This window comes from Peromyscus maniculatus, chromosome 1 (genome assembly GCF_049852395.1).
Source record: "Peromyscus maniculatus bairdii isolate BWxNUB_F1_BW_parent chromosome 1, HU_Pman_BW_mat_3.1, whole genome shotgun sequence".
Taxonomy (NCBI): domain Eukaryota; kingdom Metazoa; phylum Chordata; class Mammalia; order Rodentia; family Cricetidae; genus Peromyscus; species Peromyscus maniculatus.
The window spans coordinates 194,164,651-194,180,088 of record NC_134852.1 but is presented as its reverse complement, the minus strand read 5'-3'; the positions used below and the strand labels follow the sequence as shown (position 1 = coordinate 194,180,088).

The 15,438-nt window shown below is 47.7% G+C and overlaps 1 protein-coding gene across 1 annotated transcript in view; it reads left to right on the top strand.

Annotated features, from left to right (window-relative positions):
• Positions 1-15,438, top strand: part of Rrp12 (ribosomal RNA processing 12 homolog) — a 56,580-nt gene that overhangs the window by 15,574 nt on the left and 25,568 nt on the right. Inside the window, exons 2-11 of the mRNA XM_006990458.4 lie at positions 1,730-2,009; positions 2,594-2,823; positions 6,557-6,640; positions 7,753-7,829; positions 10,266-10,371; positions 10,561-10,677; positions 12,823-12,961; positions 13,047-13,174; positions 13,866-13,964; positions 14,970-15,061. Of these exons, the coding sequence (XP_006990520.1) occupies positions 1,871-2,009; positions 2,594-2,823; positions 6,557-6,640; positions 7,753-7,829; positions 10,266-10,371; positions 10,561-10,677; positions 12,823-12,961; positions 13,047-13,174; positions 13,866-13,964; positions 14,970-15,061 (1,211 nt within the window). The 5' untranslated portion in view covers positions 1,730-1,870. The remainder of the gene's footprint in view (positions 1-1,729; positions 2,010-2,593; positions 2,824-6,556; positions 6,641-7,752; positions 7,830-10,265; positions 10,372-10,560; positions 10,678-12,822; positions 12,962-13,046; positions 13,175-13,865; positions 13,965-14,969; positions 15,062-15,438) is intronic.

The following is a 15,438-nucleotide window of genomic DNA, read 5'->3' as shown; positions in this document are numbered from 1 at the left end:
TTTCTCTCTACAAGCCAAGATATCTTTCTTTTTCTTTCTTTCTTTTCTTTCTTTCTTTCTTTCTTTCTTTCTTTCTTTCTTTCTTTCTTTCTTTCTTTCTTTCTTTCTCTTTCTCTCTCTCTCTCTCTCTCTCTATATATATATATATATATATATATATATATATATATATATATATATATATATATATATATATATATATAAAATCTCCACAGGTTTTTGAGACTTGTAAGCATTGCAGCTGGATGGAAAGGTATCTGGGCAGTTGGAAGCCAAGGAATACCACAAAGTCATTCTAAGAGAGCAGCTTCTATCTCTGCTCCAGGGAAAGGTTTCCTCAGTGCAAGTGTAACAACTCTGCTCTGGCAGGGGAGGGTTTCCCCAGGGAAGTTGTTTCAATCCTACTCGGGTTAGCTCTAAAGAAGTGTTTCTGCTCCCCGGGAGTGCACTCCCCTAGAATGTTTCTCAAGTGAAAGTGTTACATATCTACCTGCTCAGGCCCCCTGAAGTGTAACAACTCTGCTCTGCTAGGGGAGAGTTTTGTCAGCGAAAGTGTTACTGTTCTGCTCCACTCTGGCTCTATCCAAAGTTGTTACAGCTGAGCTCTGCAAAAAGTGTCACACTGGGCAACAAACCAAGAGATTATTGGGAAGGAAAAATCTAGGAGGGTGGCTGCCTCTAGGGTGAGAAGCAGCAGCCAACTGAACAGAATACAGTTTATACAGAGTTTCTTGAGCTACAGAGATTTTTCCAGGGTGGTTTGGGATTGGTGGGATTCTGTGCCCAAGGATTAGTGGGATTCTGCAACTTTACTCTGAGTCAAGCTCAGGGATTGATGGGATTTCAAACCCTGGCCCTGGGGTCAAGCCTGGGGTCAAATCAGGGGCAGAGTGGTCTTTCTTTGGCCCTTTTTACTCTGCAACTCTCGTTTTTTCCTCTCTCTCTCCCCCTCCCCTCCCCTCTCCACCCTTCCCTCCCCTCTCCTCCCCTCCCCACCCCTTCCCTCCCCTCTCGTGCTGGGATCAAAGGCATGCACCACCACTGCCTGGCTGCACCACCACCGCCAAGCAAAAAATGTTTTTGACTTAACTTACTTTATTGGGCTTTTCTAAAAATAGATGAACAGTTGAACACACACACACACACACACACACACACATTTTTTTTTTTTTTTTTAGTTTCTCAAGACAGTTTCTTTGTGTATTATACACTGTGGCTGTGCTGAAATTCACTTTGTAGACCAGGATGGCCTCGAGCTCAAGGAGATCCTCCCGCCTCTGCCTCTGGAGAGCTGGGATTATAGGCCTGCGCCACCACCGCCCGTTTTTATTGGGCTTTTTTGAGACAAGTTCTCACTATACAGACCAGTCTGGCCTTGAACTCACAGAGATCAACCTACCTCCGCTGCCTAGGCGCTGGGATTATAGAAGTATTTGTTATGTTACTTTGTTTTTACTTTGTTGTTGTAGACTAGGCTGGCTTCTAACTCCCGACAATCCTCCAGTTGACGGGATAACAGACGTGCTGCCACCACGCTCCGTTATAACAACGGATATACGTGTTTTTTTATTCCAATGAAATTCCTGCTTTAAGGGCTTTCTCCATGGCCAAGAACCGCGGTGGTGCAGTAGGAGCCTACAGCATCGGGAACACCAGAACTCCTCTCCTGGTATAAAATCTCAGAGCAAAGAGGAATCCCCACACCGGATGTTGATTGTTTTTGCCATAGTAACGGACTGGAGTCCGGAAGTGACGTCAGAGGAAGAGGACGCGAAGCCGGCCGAGGACCCACGTGGGTTCTGCTCCCTGTTCGGCGTGGCTGGACCCGGTTCCCCTGAGCTGAGCGAGTCCCGGCCCCAGTTTGGTCGACATGGGTCGCTCGGGGAAGTTGGCCTCCGGTGTCTCGGCCAAGCTGAAGCGCTGGAAGAAAGGCCACAGCAGCGACAGCAACCCCGCCACCTGCCGCCACCGCCAGGCCGCTCGCAGCCGCTTCTTCAGACGTCCGTCAGGTAGTCCGGCTTCCGCGGGGTTCCGCGGGGTTCCGTGGGGCCCGCGGGCACCGTCTTGTGGGTCTAGACCCGCCGTGGTTAGAGTGTCAGCCCTGGAGCTCACTCCGAAGGCCCGCCCCTCGAGTTTGACAGATGCGGAAACTGTCCCTAGAAGTGAAATGACTTGTCTAGGGCACTGCGGCGTCAGGGTTGGGATACACGGCCATCACTAGCCTTGGGTGGCTCTTTAGATTTGTGTGTGTGTTGAGGGGGAGTTAGGGATCGAACCCAGGGCCTTGTGCACGCTAAGCATACACTCAGTTACTAAGCTACGTCTTCGGCCTTCGGGTGTCTCTGTTCTGTATACGACCCTGGCTCTCGATGTTGTTTTGCCATTAATACAAGGAATCAGAAACAGATCTGGGTGTTCTTTTTCCTCGGCTTTGAAAGTTGCAGGCGTACACAGGGCTGTTTGTGCAGGCAGGCTGGGTTCGGAATCCAGCCGTTGGGGTTGGGGGTCTGAACCCTTCTGGTTTGTTTCTTGGGGACTCTCTTCCTTCAGTCGAAAGGAAGTGGGGCCACTCCCTCGTAACTCCGGTTCTCAGGAAAGAGCGACCTGACGGTGGATGCTGTGAAGCTGCATAATGAGCTGCAGTCGGGGACCCTGAGCCTGGGCAAAAGCCAAGCCCCTGAGACGGCCATGGACCAGGATCCGGAGCTGCCTTTCAGTGAGAAGTCCTCGGGCACATTTCTGAGTGGCCTGTCCGACTGTACAAACGTCACCTTCAGCAAAGTGCAGCGCTTCTGGGAATCCAACTCCGCTGCCCACAAAGAGGTAGGAGATTGGCCCCAGAGGTTGTAGGACGGTAGGAGAGGCCCATTCAGGACTGTTTTCTTCCAGCTCTGGTGACAGCAGCTGGTATTTCTGGATGATGTGTCATCTGTCTTACCCTTTACACATCACCCTCCCCGGGCAGAGTCTACTTTAAAAAATGTGCCTGGCAAGTGTACATATATATTTTTAATTTTAATTTTTTGTTAATTTTTAAGACAAGGTTTCCCAATGTAGATCAGACTGGCCTCAAATTCATAGAGATCAACCTGCCTTTACCTTTCATGTGCTGAGGCTAAAGGTGTGAGTTCATCATGTTTGGCAAATTATGTGTGTGTGTGTGTATATATATAATAACTTACTTATTCTTATTTTATGTACATTGGTATTTTGTCTGTGTAAGGGTGTCAGATCTTGGAGTTACAGACAGTTGTGAGCTGTCATGTGGGTGCTGGGGATTGAACCTGGGTCCTCTGGAAGAGCAGTCAGTGCTCTTAACCACTGAGCCATCTCTTCAGCCCAAATTATTTATATATATATATTTATTGTGTTTATGTGTGCCATGGCATGTGTGTGGAGGTCAGAAGATAGCTTTGGGGATTCCTTTCTCTTTTTCCTACAGAATATCTCTGCTGAATAAAATCCTTGAGGGTAAGAAATATTTTTGACATTTGTCTCAACTGCTGCACACAGGAATTTTTATATCTATTTCCAGGGACATCACTGTTCAGCAGATTCATGGTGAATAACCATGGTTAGAATATGTTCTATTTAACAAGAAATTTTGTACTTAATTTACGTTTCAAAGTTAATATGCCTATATTTTTCAGTGCTAAATGAGGAATATAAAAATGCTAAATGATACAAAGTGATATAAATAGAGTAAAATGTTATAATTAGTCTCATATTCTGATTCCTTCCAGTGGCTACTGTTAATGGGTCATTGTGTATATGTCTAGACTGCACTGCCCAGTGGTGATGTAAAGTAAGCCATGCGTATAATTTTGAGTTTTCTAGAAGCTACATTTTAAAAGTAAAAAATAAGTGAAATTAATGTATTTGACCAGTATATATAAAATGTCAGCATTTCAACATATACAGTCAATTTTTTGTTACTTTTTTACATTTTATTTATTTATTTATTTATGTGTGTGTGTGTGTGTGTGTGTGTGTGTGTTAGTGCCCATGGAGGTCATATCCCCTGGAGCTGGAGTTAGAGGTGATTTTGAGCTACCCAGTGTGGGTGCCAGGAACCAAACTCTGGTCCTATGCAAAAGCAGCAAGAATTCTTAACCCCTGAGCCATTGAGATGTCCAGCCCCATTCAGGGACTGTTGTTTTGTTTTTGACCAGGGTCTCACTCTGTGCCCCTGGCTGGCCTGTGCCTTGCTATGTAGAGCAGGCTGGCCTTGAACTCAAGAGATCCATATGGCTGTTTCCCAAGTGCTGGGATTAAAGGTGTGTGCCCCTGTGACTGACAACAAGGTCTTTAGTCTAGCCCAGGTTGGCCTAGATCCAGCTTTGTAGCCCAGCTTGACCTCAGATTCACTGTAGTCCTTTGCCTCAGCCTTGGGAATACTGGGATTGCAGATGTGCACCTCCATGCCTGGTTCTGTTCAACATTTTGTATATTTTTTACTAGGATTTACTATATTTTGTATCCATTGCTCTCCACCTTTGTCCCCCACCAAACAGTGTTTCTACATTATTATATCTAATTATTCTCCCTTACCATTGCTGTTTTCAATTTTTCCCCGGTGGTCATAACATTTAAATCTGTCATTTTCCAGGCATAGTGGTACATGGCTGTGATCTCAGCACTTAGAAGGACTGTTAGTTTTGCAGCCAGCCTGGGCTACATAGCTAGACCCTATCTCAAAACAAAACAAAACAAAAAACAAAAACAAGGCCCGGTGATATCTCAGCACTCAGTAAGCAGAGGCAGGTGGATCTTCCTGAGTTCTAGGCCAGCCTGGTCTATAGCTAGGGCTATACAGAGAAACTCTGTCTTGAAAAAACCAAACCCCCCCCCAAAACCAAAGCCTATCATATCTTAAATAGTAATAGTATATTATTAATCCCTTGTTACTGCCTGCTTGCCTATTCTGGTTTGTGGCTGCGGTGTATAAATCTGCAGACTCCCTAGCCTGGGCAGCACAGTAGAGCCAACCTTGTCACCTTGTCGGCACAGGTGTGGGTGAGCCGCCCCGAAGTTGTAAGCATGGGAGAGCTGTCCCCACTACTCACCTATCTTGTGGCGGTGTGGGTGGGAGAGAGATGTCCCCTTACCCCCTCCCTTACCTCCTGCAGTGAGATGACCTTCCGCCTCGTCAGCTGTAGCATTCAGGAAAGTGGGCCCTGCTCCTCGCCTAGGCAGCACAGCAGAGCTGGCCCTGGTGTGGGAGGTGTGGGAGGTGTGGGGGACCAGCCCTTAGATAGTGAGCAAGGAAGAGCTGTGCCCCTTACTCATCTGACATGTGGCAGCATGGTGGAGGAGAGATGCCCTCCACACCATCAACACCTGAGGCAGGTGGGAGAGCTGGCCCTGGTGTCATAAGAATCGGAGGGTGGCCCCTGCCCTCACCAGCTGCAGCACCTGCACCTTGCCTGGGCAACCCAGTAGAGCTGGCCCTGGTGGTTGGTGTAGGTGGGGGGAGCCGACCCTGAGGGCGTGAAAACAGGAACTGGCCCTAACCTCGCTCATTGCTGCAAGGATGAATTAGCTGGGGCAGTGCTGGAGGGCTCCCCCTGGTGGTGAGGACAGCGAGACTGGCCGACTGACCAGCCTTGCAGCTACCCAGGCCCAGAACCAGGGTTATGACTTGGCCCACCCCAACATCCACCCCATCTGTGATCTGCTGGAGCACATGACTCAAAGACCCAAAGCTGCAGGATCTTCACTGCACAGGGCAATAACAGGATATCCAAGAAGAGCCCCAGTGAGGGCCCAGCATTGATAGTGTAGTAGAAACCAGAGGCCTCGAACCAATGACTGTGCAGTGAACATTTGCAAGTAAAGATATATGGACAAAAGGGTTTACTCTGTGACTCATGTGTCACACTGCAGCTTCCAAGATGGGATTTTTAGTTTTTTCCTTTTTTTTCCTCTTAAATTTTGTTTTATTCGGGGTGGGGTGGGGGTGTTGCAGGGTCAGAGGGTGGATGTCAAGGAATGGGGAAATTAATGAGATCAAGGTGCATGATGTGAAAGACACATTGGATAAATAAAAAGAACGTTTAAAGAAAGAAGTCTTGAGCCGGGCAGTGGTAGCACACACCTTTAATCCCAGCACTCGGGAGGCAGAGCCAGGTGGATCTCTGTGAGTTCGAGGCCAGCCTGGTCTACAGAGCAAGATCTAGGACAGGCACCAAACTACACAGAGAAACCCTGTCTTGAAAAACAACAACAACAAAAAAAGTCTGCAGACTCAAGATATTTCTTTAAGATAGTGTCCTTGGACCAGGTGGTTATAATCCCAGCACTCAGGAAGCAGAAACAGGCAGATCTCTGTGAGTTCCAGGTCTAGGACATCCAGGGCTACACAGAGAAACTGTCTTGAAAAATAAAAGAGAGAAAGGAATGGAAAGAAGTGGTGTCCTTAAGGTGGCGCTGGAGCAGTGGTGCTCCCGGGCCTCCTGGTGGCCAGGCCCTCCCTTTGGGCTTTATCAGGATGTTAATTTGTGAAGGAGGAAGGGACCACCCAGGCCAGGGCTGGATACTTTCTCCTCCTGTGCAGATCTGTGCTGTCCTGGCTGCTGTCACCGAAGTGATTCGATCCCAGGGAGGCAAGGAGACGGAGACTGAGTACTTTGCTGCTCTGGTGAGTGAGTGTGATGTGGGGCTGGCTGGGGTTCAGAGAAACACCCAAGAGAAAGCTGCCTGTGGGGGCAGGGCGGCCTCCGCTAGGTAAAAGTGCTTCTGTTCTCTGGGGGCTTGGTCAGGCTGGTGGGCTTTCCTGTTTGGGCCTTGTAAGACACGGCTTTATGAAGATGAGTTAGCACTGGGAGGGTTTCAGAAAAAGATTACTCCCAAGGTGTGATCTAGGGGTCCTGAGGACCCTTTTAGGGTCAAACGGGACAAAATGATTCCCATGATTCTAAAATACCGTTTACTGTTTCCATGCTCATGAATGGACCATAGAGTTTTCCAGAAGTGACCTGACAGTGGTGGACAATCTGGAGTTATGCTAGCACTAGGTTTTCACTGTGTAGCTAGCTCAGGCTGGTCTTGAACTGGTATCAGTCTCCTGCCTTAGCCTCCCAAGTGCCGTGATAACATGTACAGCATCGTCTCTGCTGTGGTGTTCTTGGTTTTTGTTGGTTTTTTTGTTTTACCTTACATATGGTAAGGAGGTGCATTAAATACCTCAGCTGCATACCTAGCCACACACGATGATACAGTCTTCCTTCCTTCCTTCCTTCCTTCCTTCCTTCCTTCCCTTTTTTTTTTTTTTTTTTTTGTTTTTTGTTTGTTTGTTTTTTGAGACAGGGTTTCTATGTGTAGCCCTGGCTGTCCTGGAATTCGCTGTGTAGACCAGGCTGGCCTCAAACTTAGATCCACCTGCCCCTGCCTCCCGAGTGCTGGGTTTAAAGGTGTGCACCACTACCGCCCAAGATGAAATATTCTTACCCCTATTTTATGAGAAAAAACTAAGTCATGAAAGGTTACCAGGACACTTGGGAGATAGAGGATCTCTGTGAGTTCAAGGCCAGCCAGGGCTACATAGTGATACACTATCTCAAAGAATAAATAAATAAAATAAACCTAAGGTTTTTTACACAGTGCAGAGCTCAGATTTGAACCTTATAGACCATGAGGAGGATTCTTAGTCATAGCTCTCAGCACAGCACATGGGTCCCCCCTGCCACCCATGCTGTCCTGGGTGTACGTTGTGTTACTTTATCTGTTCACACCCCTCACTCTGGCCCTCAGATGACAACCATGGAAGCAGTGGAGTCTTCAGAGTCACTGGCTGCTGTCGCTTACTTACTGAACCTTGTCCTAAAGCGGTGAGTCCAGCCTGGGCTCGCAAGATATTGTTTCTTCAGTGTGTGTGTGTGTGTGTGTGTGTGAGAGAGAGAGAGACAGACAGACAGACAGACAGACAGACAGACAGACTATTTCTCTCCAACCCCACATATTTGGGTTTTAAGATGAAAATATTTGGGCTGGAGAGATAGCTCAGCAGTTAAGAGCACTTGCTGTTCAGTCATGAAGACCAGGGTTCAGAACCCGGTAACCCCATCCAGGCAGCTCACAATGCCTGTAGCTCAGGCTCTGAAGGATTCAGCGCCCTCTTCTGACGCCACAGGCACCAGCACTCACGTGTGTGCATGGGACATGAGTATACACACACAAATACAATTAGATATATTTTAAACATTAAATGTTCTGAAGCTGTACAGCAGTGTGAACATACTTATGCTGTGGAACCAGATACTTCTGAATACTTCATAATATGTGTATTTTAGTTTCATTTTCCTTATTGTGATAAAATATCCTGACAAAAAGACACTTAGGGGGTGCTGGGCCATGGTGATGCATGCCTTTAATCCCAGTACTCGGGAGGCAAAGCCAGGCAGATCTCTATGAGTTCAAGGCCAGCCTGGTCTACAGAGCAAGGTCCAGGACAGGCACCAAAAGAACACAGAAAAACTCTGTCTTGAAAAAACAAAACAAAACAAAAAGCCACATAGGGGAGAAAAATGTGGCAGTTCCAGATCACAGTCCATCATAGCATAGTAGTCAAGGGTGCAGGAACTTAAAATGGCTGGTCACATCACATCCATAGTCAGGGGCAGAGCACAGTGAATGTGTACACACACAGTCACTTGTTTGTGTTTGGCTCCATTTCTCGGTCTTTTTATTTTTCTGTGTGTGAGCTTGAGTATTTCTGTGCACCATGAGTGTGCAGGAACAGTGGCGACCCAAAGAGGGAGTCAGTTCCCCTGGAACTCCAGTTATCACCAGCTGTGATTGAACCAGTGTGGGTGCTGGGACTTGAACCCACATCCCCTGCAAGAACAGCAGGTACTCTTTAGCTGCTGAGCCATTCCTCCAGCCCTGGTTCTCCAGTCTTACACAGTTCAGGATCCCTTGCCTAAGAAAAGGTACCACCAACAATGGAAACCCCATGGATATGCCTCCAAGCCAACCCAGTATAAACAGAGCCTCATTAAGTCTCACTTCCTGGTGATTCTCGGTTGTGTCAAGTTGACAACTAAAGCTAACTTTCATAGCTTGAAATGGTAAATTGTATGAATGTATATTCTACCACAATTAGCAATCAAAAATCTTAAAATGGCCGGGCGGTGGTGGCGCACGCCTTTAATCCCAGCACTCTTGGGAGGCAGAGCCAGGTGGATCTCTGCGAGTTCGAGGCCAGCCTGGACTACCAAGTGAGTTCCAGGAAAGGCACAAAGCTACACAGAGAAACCCTGTCTCGAAAAACCAAAAAAAAAAAAAAAAATCTTAAAATGACTTGAGAACCATTTGCAGTGACATACACCTGTAATCATAGCATTTGGGAGGTAGAGACAGAAGTTTCAGTTCAGGGTTATCCTTGGCTACATGGTAAGTTTGAAGCCACACTGAGCTACATGAGACCTCAAAAAGTGAACAAAGGGGCTAGAGCAATGTCTTAGCAGTTAATAGTGCATACTGCAGAGGATCAGAGTTCAATTCCCAGTACCCATGTGGGGCAGCTCACAACTATGTATAACTCCAGCTTCAGGGAACTCTAGCCTCCAGAGACACTTGCATTCATGTGTACATACCCAGACACATAATTAAAAATGAAGTCTGAAGCCGGGCAGCGGTGGTGCACACCTTTAATCCCAGCACTTGGGAGGCAGAGGCAGGTGGGTCTCTGTGAGTTCAAGGCCAGCCTGGGCTACAGAGTGAGATCCAGGATAGGCACCAAAACTATACAGAGAAACCCTGTCTCAAACAAAACAAAACAAAACCCAAATAAATAGATAGATAGATAGATAGATAGATAGATAGATAGATAGATAGATAAATAAATCTGGAAGAACAAAACAAAACCAAAAATCAAAAGGAGATACATGAATGTCCGTAGGCATTCTGCATCAGACCTGGAAGTGATTTGGGCTATCACACCCTGGAATAAGTGTTGGGTCCTGGGGAAGGGCAGTGGTGCTCAGTCTTTGGCACCAAGCTTCACAAGGAAGGAGAGGGGCTTGTATGAGGTTATGTGACCAGGTGATCCCTCATTAGATAGTACAGAGGCTGGCTGGTGGGCAAGATGAAAGACCCAGAGCTCGTGGCAAGCACACTAACCCGAGTGGCAGAAAGCTGCGCCCCTGTGCTGACTGGTGACTCACTGAGTAGCTGGGCCAGCAGTGCTCTTCCTTTGACTTCAGGGCCTGCCTCAGTGTCTTGTCTTTTCCTCTCTGGATTGACTCTCTCTATTCTCCCTACAGTGTGCCCAGTCCTGTGCTCATTAAGAAGTTCTCTGATACCTCCAAAGCCTTTATGGACATCATGTCTGCCCAGGCGAGCAGCGGCTCCACCTCTGCACTCAGATGGGTCAGTGTCTGCTGATTCCTGAGTTCTGTGGATGTGGTTAAAGTGTGGACCCTTCCTTCCTTGGAAGTAGTTTAGGCACTCCATGGATCCTCCAACAGATCTCTGGGGGCTTTCCCAGGATTGGTGAGACCCTGGCCTCTTTTCCCAAGGCTGGTAGAACTGAAGGACTTTCTCACATTTTTCTTTAAGGTCCTCTCCTGCCTGGCCATCCTCCTGCGGAAACAAGACCTGGAGGCCTGGGGCTATCCTATAACCCTTCAGGTGTACCATGGGCTGCTGAGCTTCACTGTGCATGCCAAGCCCAAGGTGAGATTGTTGGGCTGCCCCAGTGTGAGTCACCTTGTCTGAGCCAGGCTGGGAAGGTGACTTTAGAGTCCTGGCTTGTTTTCTCACTTTTTGTTTGTTGTGTGTGCATGTGAGTGGTGTCCGCACATGTGTGTGGATGCATTTACTCAAACACGCACATATGTGTGGATGCGTTTACTCACACGTGCACACGTGTGTAGATGCGTTTACTCACATGCGCACACAGGTGTCCTGCCCTTACCATTCTCAGCCCTATTCCTTTATTTCCAGAGTTTCTCACTGAGCCTGGAGTAAAGCTGGGGGCCTGTGAGCTCCAGTGACCCTCTTGTCTGCGCGTGCAAATGTTTACAGAGGCCACATGAACTCAGGTCCTCATGCTTGCGCTCTTCCTGCTAAGCCATCTCCCCAACCCTGAGTCCTGAGGTGTTGCATTTTGTTGTTGTTATTTGAGACAAAGTCTCACTTAACAGCCCCTGGATGTCTGGGAACTTGCTGTGCAGACCAGGCTGGCTTTGAACTCAGAGGTCCATCTGCCTGGGATTAAAGGCTTGCACCACCATTGCCAGCCCAAGACCTGAGATTCTGTTCCCTGTTTCTGAGGCCTTGTCCACTTAAATCCAGACAATGAGGAGCACCCCTTCTCCAGTAGGAAAGTCACAGTCCAGTGTTTCTGTATCTCTGTAGCCTCCTCAGTCCTCCTTTCTCCCTTGGTGGGGAGGAGGCAGTCTTGATGGGGCTCTGGAGTCATACAGACCTGACTTGGACTCACCACCCCCCTTTTCTTTGATGTTGCAATATTGAGGATTGACCCTCGGGCCCTATGCATACTAGACAACCACTGACCTATGTCCCAAGCCCATTTTTGCTTTTCTCTTTTGAGAGAGGGTCTTACTAAACTCCCTAAATTGGCTTTGAACTTATCTTTAGTCTAGGCAGACCTTGAACTTTCACCCTTTCCCTCAGCCTCCCCAGCAGCTGAAATTACAAAGCCTGTACCACCAGTCCCAGCTCTGAGCTGAATTCTTAATTCATCTTTTGGTATCACTTTAGATAAGTTACTCAATGTCTGTAGGTCTGGGCCTCCTAAGAGATAGTTGCAGTCTATCTGTGGAGTGGTTGTGTGCAGGGTTGTGTGGAGTCTCAGGCCTGGACAGTCCCTGCTTTATAGCAGGCGTTCAGCAAGTGGATCCATGCTGCTGCCTCAGAAATTCAGGGCTAGGAGCATATAGTGATTCCTACCCCATGTGAAGTGCTTGTGACCTGGAAGCATCCTGCCTCCTTCCTCGTGTATTCATGTGGTCACTAACTCATCTTCTTGAGGTCTGTGTTGCAATGGCACTTCATTAGAGTGTCACTTTGTCAGCAAAGTATCTTTTAAAAAATACTTCTTTTTATTTGTGTATGAATGTTTGGGTTTTTTTTTTTGTTTGTTTTTGTTTTTGTTTTTGTTTTGTTGTTGTTTGAGACAGGGTCTCATTACATAGCCCTGACTGCCTCAAAACTCAGTGATCTGCCTGCTTTTGCTTCTTAGTGCTGAGATTGAAGGTGTCTACCATCACACCCAGAGGTGTACAAGTGTTTGGCTGTGTACATGTATGTGTATTGCATGCATATCTGGTGCTTGTGGAGTCTAGATAGGAACAGCAGATGTCCAGGAACTGGAGTTAGAAGTGGTTGTAAGTCTTCATGTGGGTCCTAGAAACTGAACCTGGGTCCTCTGCAAGAACATCCAGTGCTTCTAACCTCGAAATCATTTTTCCAGCCCCTGCAAAGGTGTCTTTTACCTTCTGCTGTATATTTGTTTTTTTTTTTTTTTTTTTTTTTTTGGGGTCTCAGGCCAGTGTTGTCTGTTCTCACTGCCACTTTGTTAACTCCTAAGCAGTGCCTGTTTTAGTGGTACTGGCTTTGCTGGGGAATTCAATGACTATATCCCTGTCTGAAGATGAGGACCCTGCTGCCAAGAGACTGAGTGTCTGGGCTGCTTCAGGGCCATTTGGCTAGTTAGCAGGCTTAGGGCTCTATGGTGGAATGATCTTGACTTAGTAGTAGGTTCTATATAGTAGCTGTCCATCAGGCTGCTGGTAGTAGTTGTGCCAAGCACTCAAAATACTGATCTGACCTTGTGTCCATTTGTTTTCCCTTCAGATCCGCAAGGCTGCTCAGCATGGAGTATGCTCAGTCCTTAAGGGCAGTGACTTCATGTTTGGTGAGAAGGCCCCCGCTCACCATCCTGCTGCTGTCTCCACTGCCAAGTTCTGCATTCAGGAGATTGAGAAGTCTGGAGGTGAGGTAGCCAGGCCCGGGGCAGGTGGGGGTGAAGTGTGGGCAGTACAGGAGGATTAGGACTAAAGCTCCCCTTTGTTTGCCAGGCTCCAGGGAGGCCACCACCACACTGCACATGCTAACACTGCTGAAGGACATGCTGCCCTGCTTCCCAGAAGGCCTGGTGAAGAGCTGCAGTGAGACTCTGCTTCGCGTCATGACCCTGAACCATGTGGTAAGCTCAGGACACAGGAAGAATGGGACCAACATAGGGAAGTCATTGAGTAAGCCAAAAGCAGCAACAGCAGAACCAGTCCCTGGTTCTGGTCATGGTGGATGTCTGTAATCCCTGCTGTTAACCCCTGAGGTGCTCTCTGCCCTGACCCTGCTTTTGCCATAAGCCTAGGACACCACATCATCCATGGTGTCAGAATGGGCCAGAGCATCTTAAGTCCATTGGGAAGCTGACTTCAGATTCGTGTGTGTGTGTGTGTGTGTGTGTGTGTGTGTGTGTGTGTGTGTGTGTCTTTGTCTGTGTCATGTGTGTGGTCAGAGAACAACTTTAGGGAGTTGATTCTCTCTTCTTCTTACATGGGATTCAGTGACTGAGCTCAGGCCATCATGGCTGGGTGGCACTTTACCTGTTGAACCCTAATTTTTGTTTTCTAGTGGTACTTGGGATTGAACTCGGGGCCTTTGTGCATACTATATAAGGGCTCTAGCACTGAGCTATATCTCAGTCCTTACATCATTTGAACTTTGTTACTGATTGCCAGGTTGCCATGTCTTATTAGAGTGACAGTCCTCAGGGTGTCTGGGAGTCTGGGGCACCTGTTGGCTCCGTTTAGCTCATATCATGGAGTTTGAGAGCTCCAGGGCAGCTGTGGACATTGCACTTCCTTTCTAAGTCTGTGTGTCTCTTGCAGCTTGTGACAGCCTGTGCCATGCAGGCCTTCCATAGCCTCTTCCATGCCAAGCCCAGCACAAGCACCCTGTCTGCAGAGCTCAACGCTCAGATCATCACGGTGAGACCTGAGATGGGGGAGGGTGGATTACAGGGTAAGTCTTTGGAAGGCATTGCTGAGGGAGCCGGCTCTGCTGCCTTGCTGTAACAGTGGGTAGCATGGGCTAAGCTGTCCCAGTAGAGAACAGTCAGGCTTGCAGACCGGAGAAAGACCACTGCAATTGCATCAGTGGCATGGGAGATGGGCACTGACTCTTTCCTGATTGAGTTAACATAAATGATTTCAGCTTGAGCAGGGCTTTTAACCACAGATATCTGTGGGTGGACTTTTGGAGACAGACATAAATCTGTTGTGGAATAGAATATTTGTTTAACTATATAAAGATATGTTGCATTTGTTTGTGTTGCAGAATAATTATTTAACTGTGTAAAGATGTGTTGCTGTTTCACCTTGCTTGCATAAGGCACCTGATTGGTCTAATAAAAAGCTGACCAGCCAATAACTAGGCAGAGGAGGGATAGGAAAGGCTGGTGGACAGAGAAAAAAGAGGAGTCAGCCAGCCGGGGACCAGCCAGCCAGATCTGGAAAGCAGGAAAGATAGTACGTAGATGAGGTAAATGAGCCCTTGGGGCAGCACATAGATTAATAGAAATGGGTTAATTTAAGTTAAAAGAGCTAGCTAGAAACAAGCCTAAGCTAAGACCAAACATTCATAATTAATAATAAGTCTCTGTGTCGTTATTTGGAAGCTGGCCATCCAAGAAAGCCTGCTACATAAATCTTCCCCAAATTGTTTGCAAAATGTACGCTGAAGTGCATTTCCTCAGAGAAAGAGCTCTGGCTTCAATTGACTCCCAGGAGGTGTGTGAGGCACCTCACTCCCATTCCTAGAGCCTTGTGTTTCTGGAATGTTGGACCTGGAAAGGTTCATAGAGCACAGAAGCCAGGAAGCTGGAAGTTCTGCCCGGTCATAACAGTGCATTCACCAAGGGAATAGGAAAGGGTCATCATCCTTGGGGCTACTGCTGACTAAGACTCACCTGCTAATTCCTGTCTCACCTCTAGGCCTTGTATGACTACGTTCCCAGTGAGAATGATTTACAGCCCTTGCTGGCCTGGCTTAAGGTTATGGAGAAAGCCCACATCAACCTGGTCAGGTAGGAATGTGGTGGAGTCAGCCTAGGGTCTCCCTTCCTCACCAGAGCATCTACCAGCTCGCTGTGAGCAACAGGGCACCCTGAGGACAGGGTCTTTCGGTCTGGAGCCAGGTTTGAACCCGATTCTCAGCTTACTCTGTGTGTGTTGGTGAGGGGATCATTCTCTGTGTGAAAGAAGACTTCTGGGAGTCAGGTCTCTCCTTCCACCGTGTGAGTTCCAGAGCTCAGGTCATCAGACTTGGCTGCAAGCTCCTTTATCCACTGGGCTGCCTCACAGCTGGATTCTTTGTTTTGTTTAGTTGTTGGTTTTTTTGGAAGATGGGATCTCATTACAAAGCTCTGACTGGCTGTCTACACTAGGCTGCCTTGAACTCACG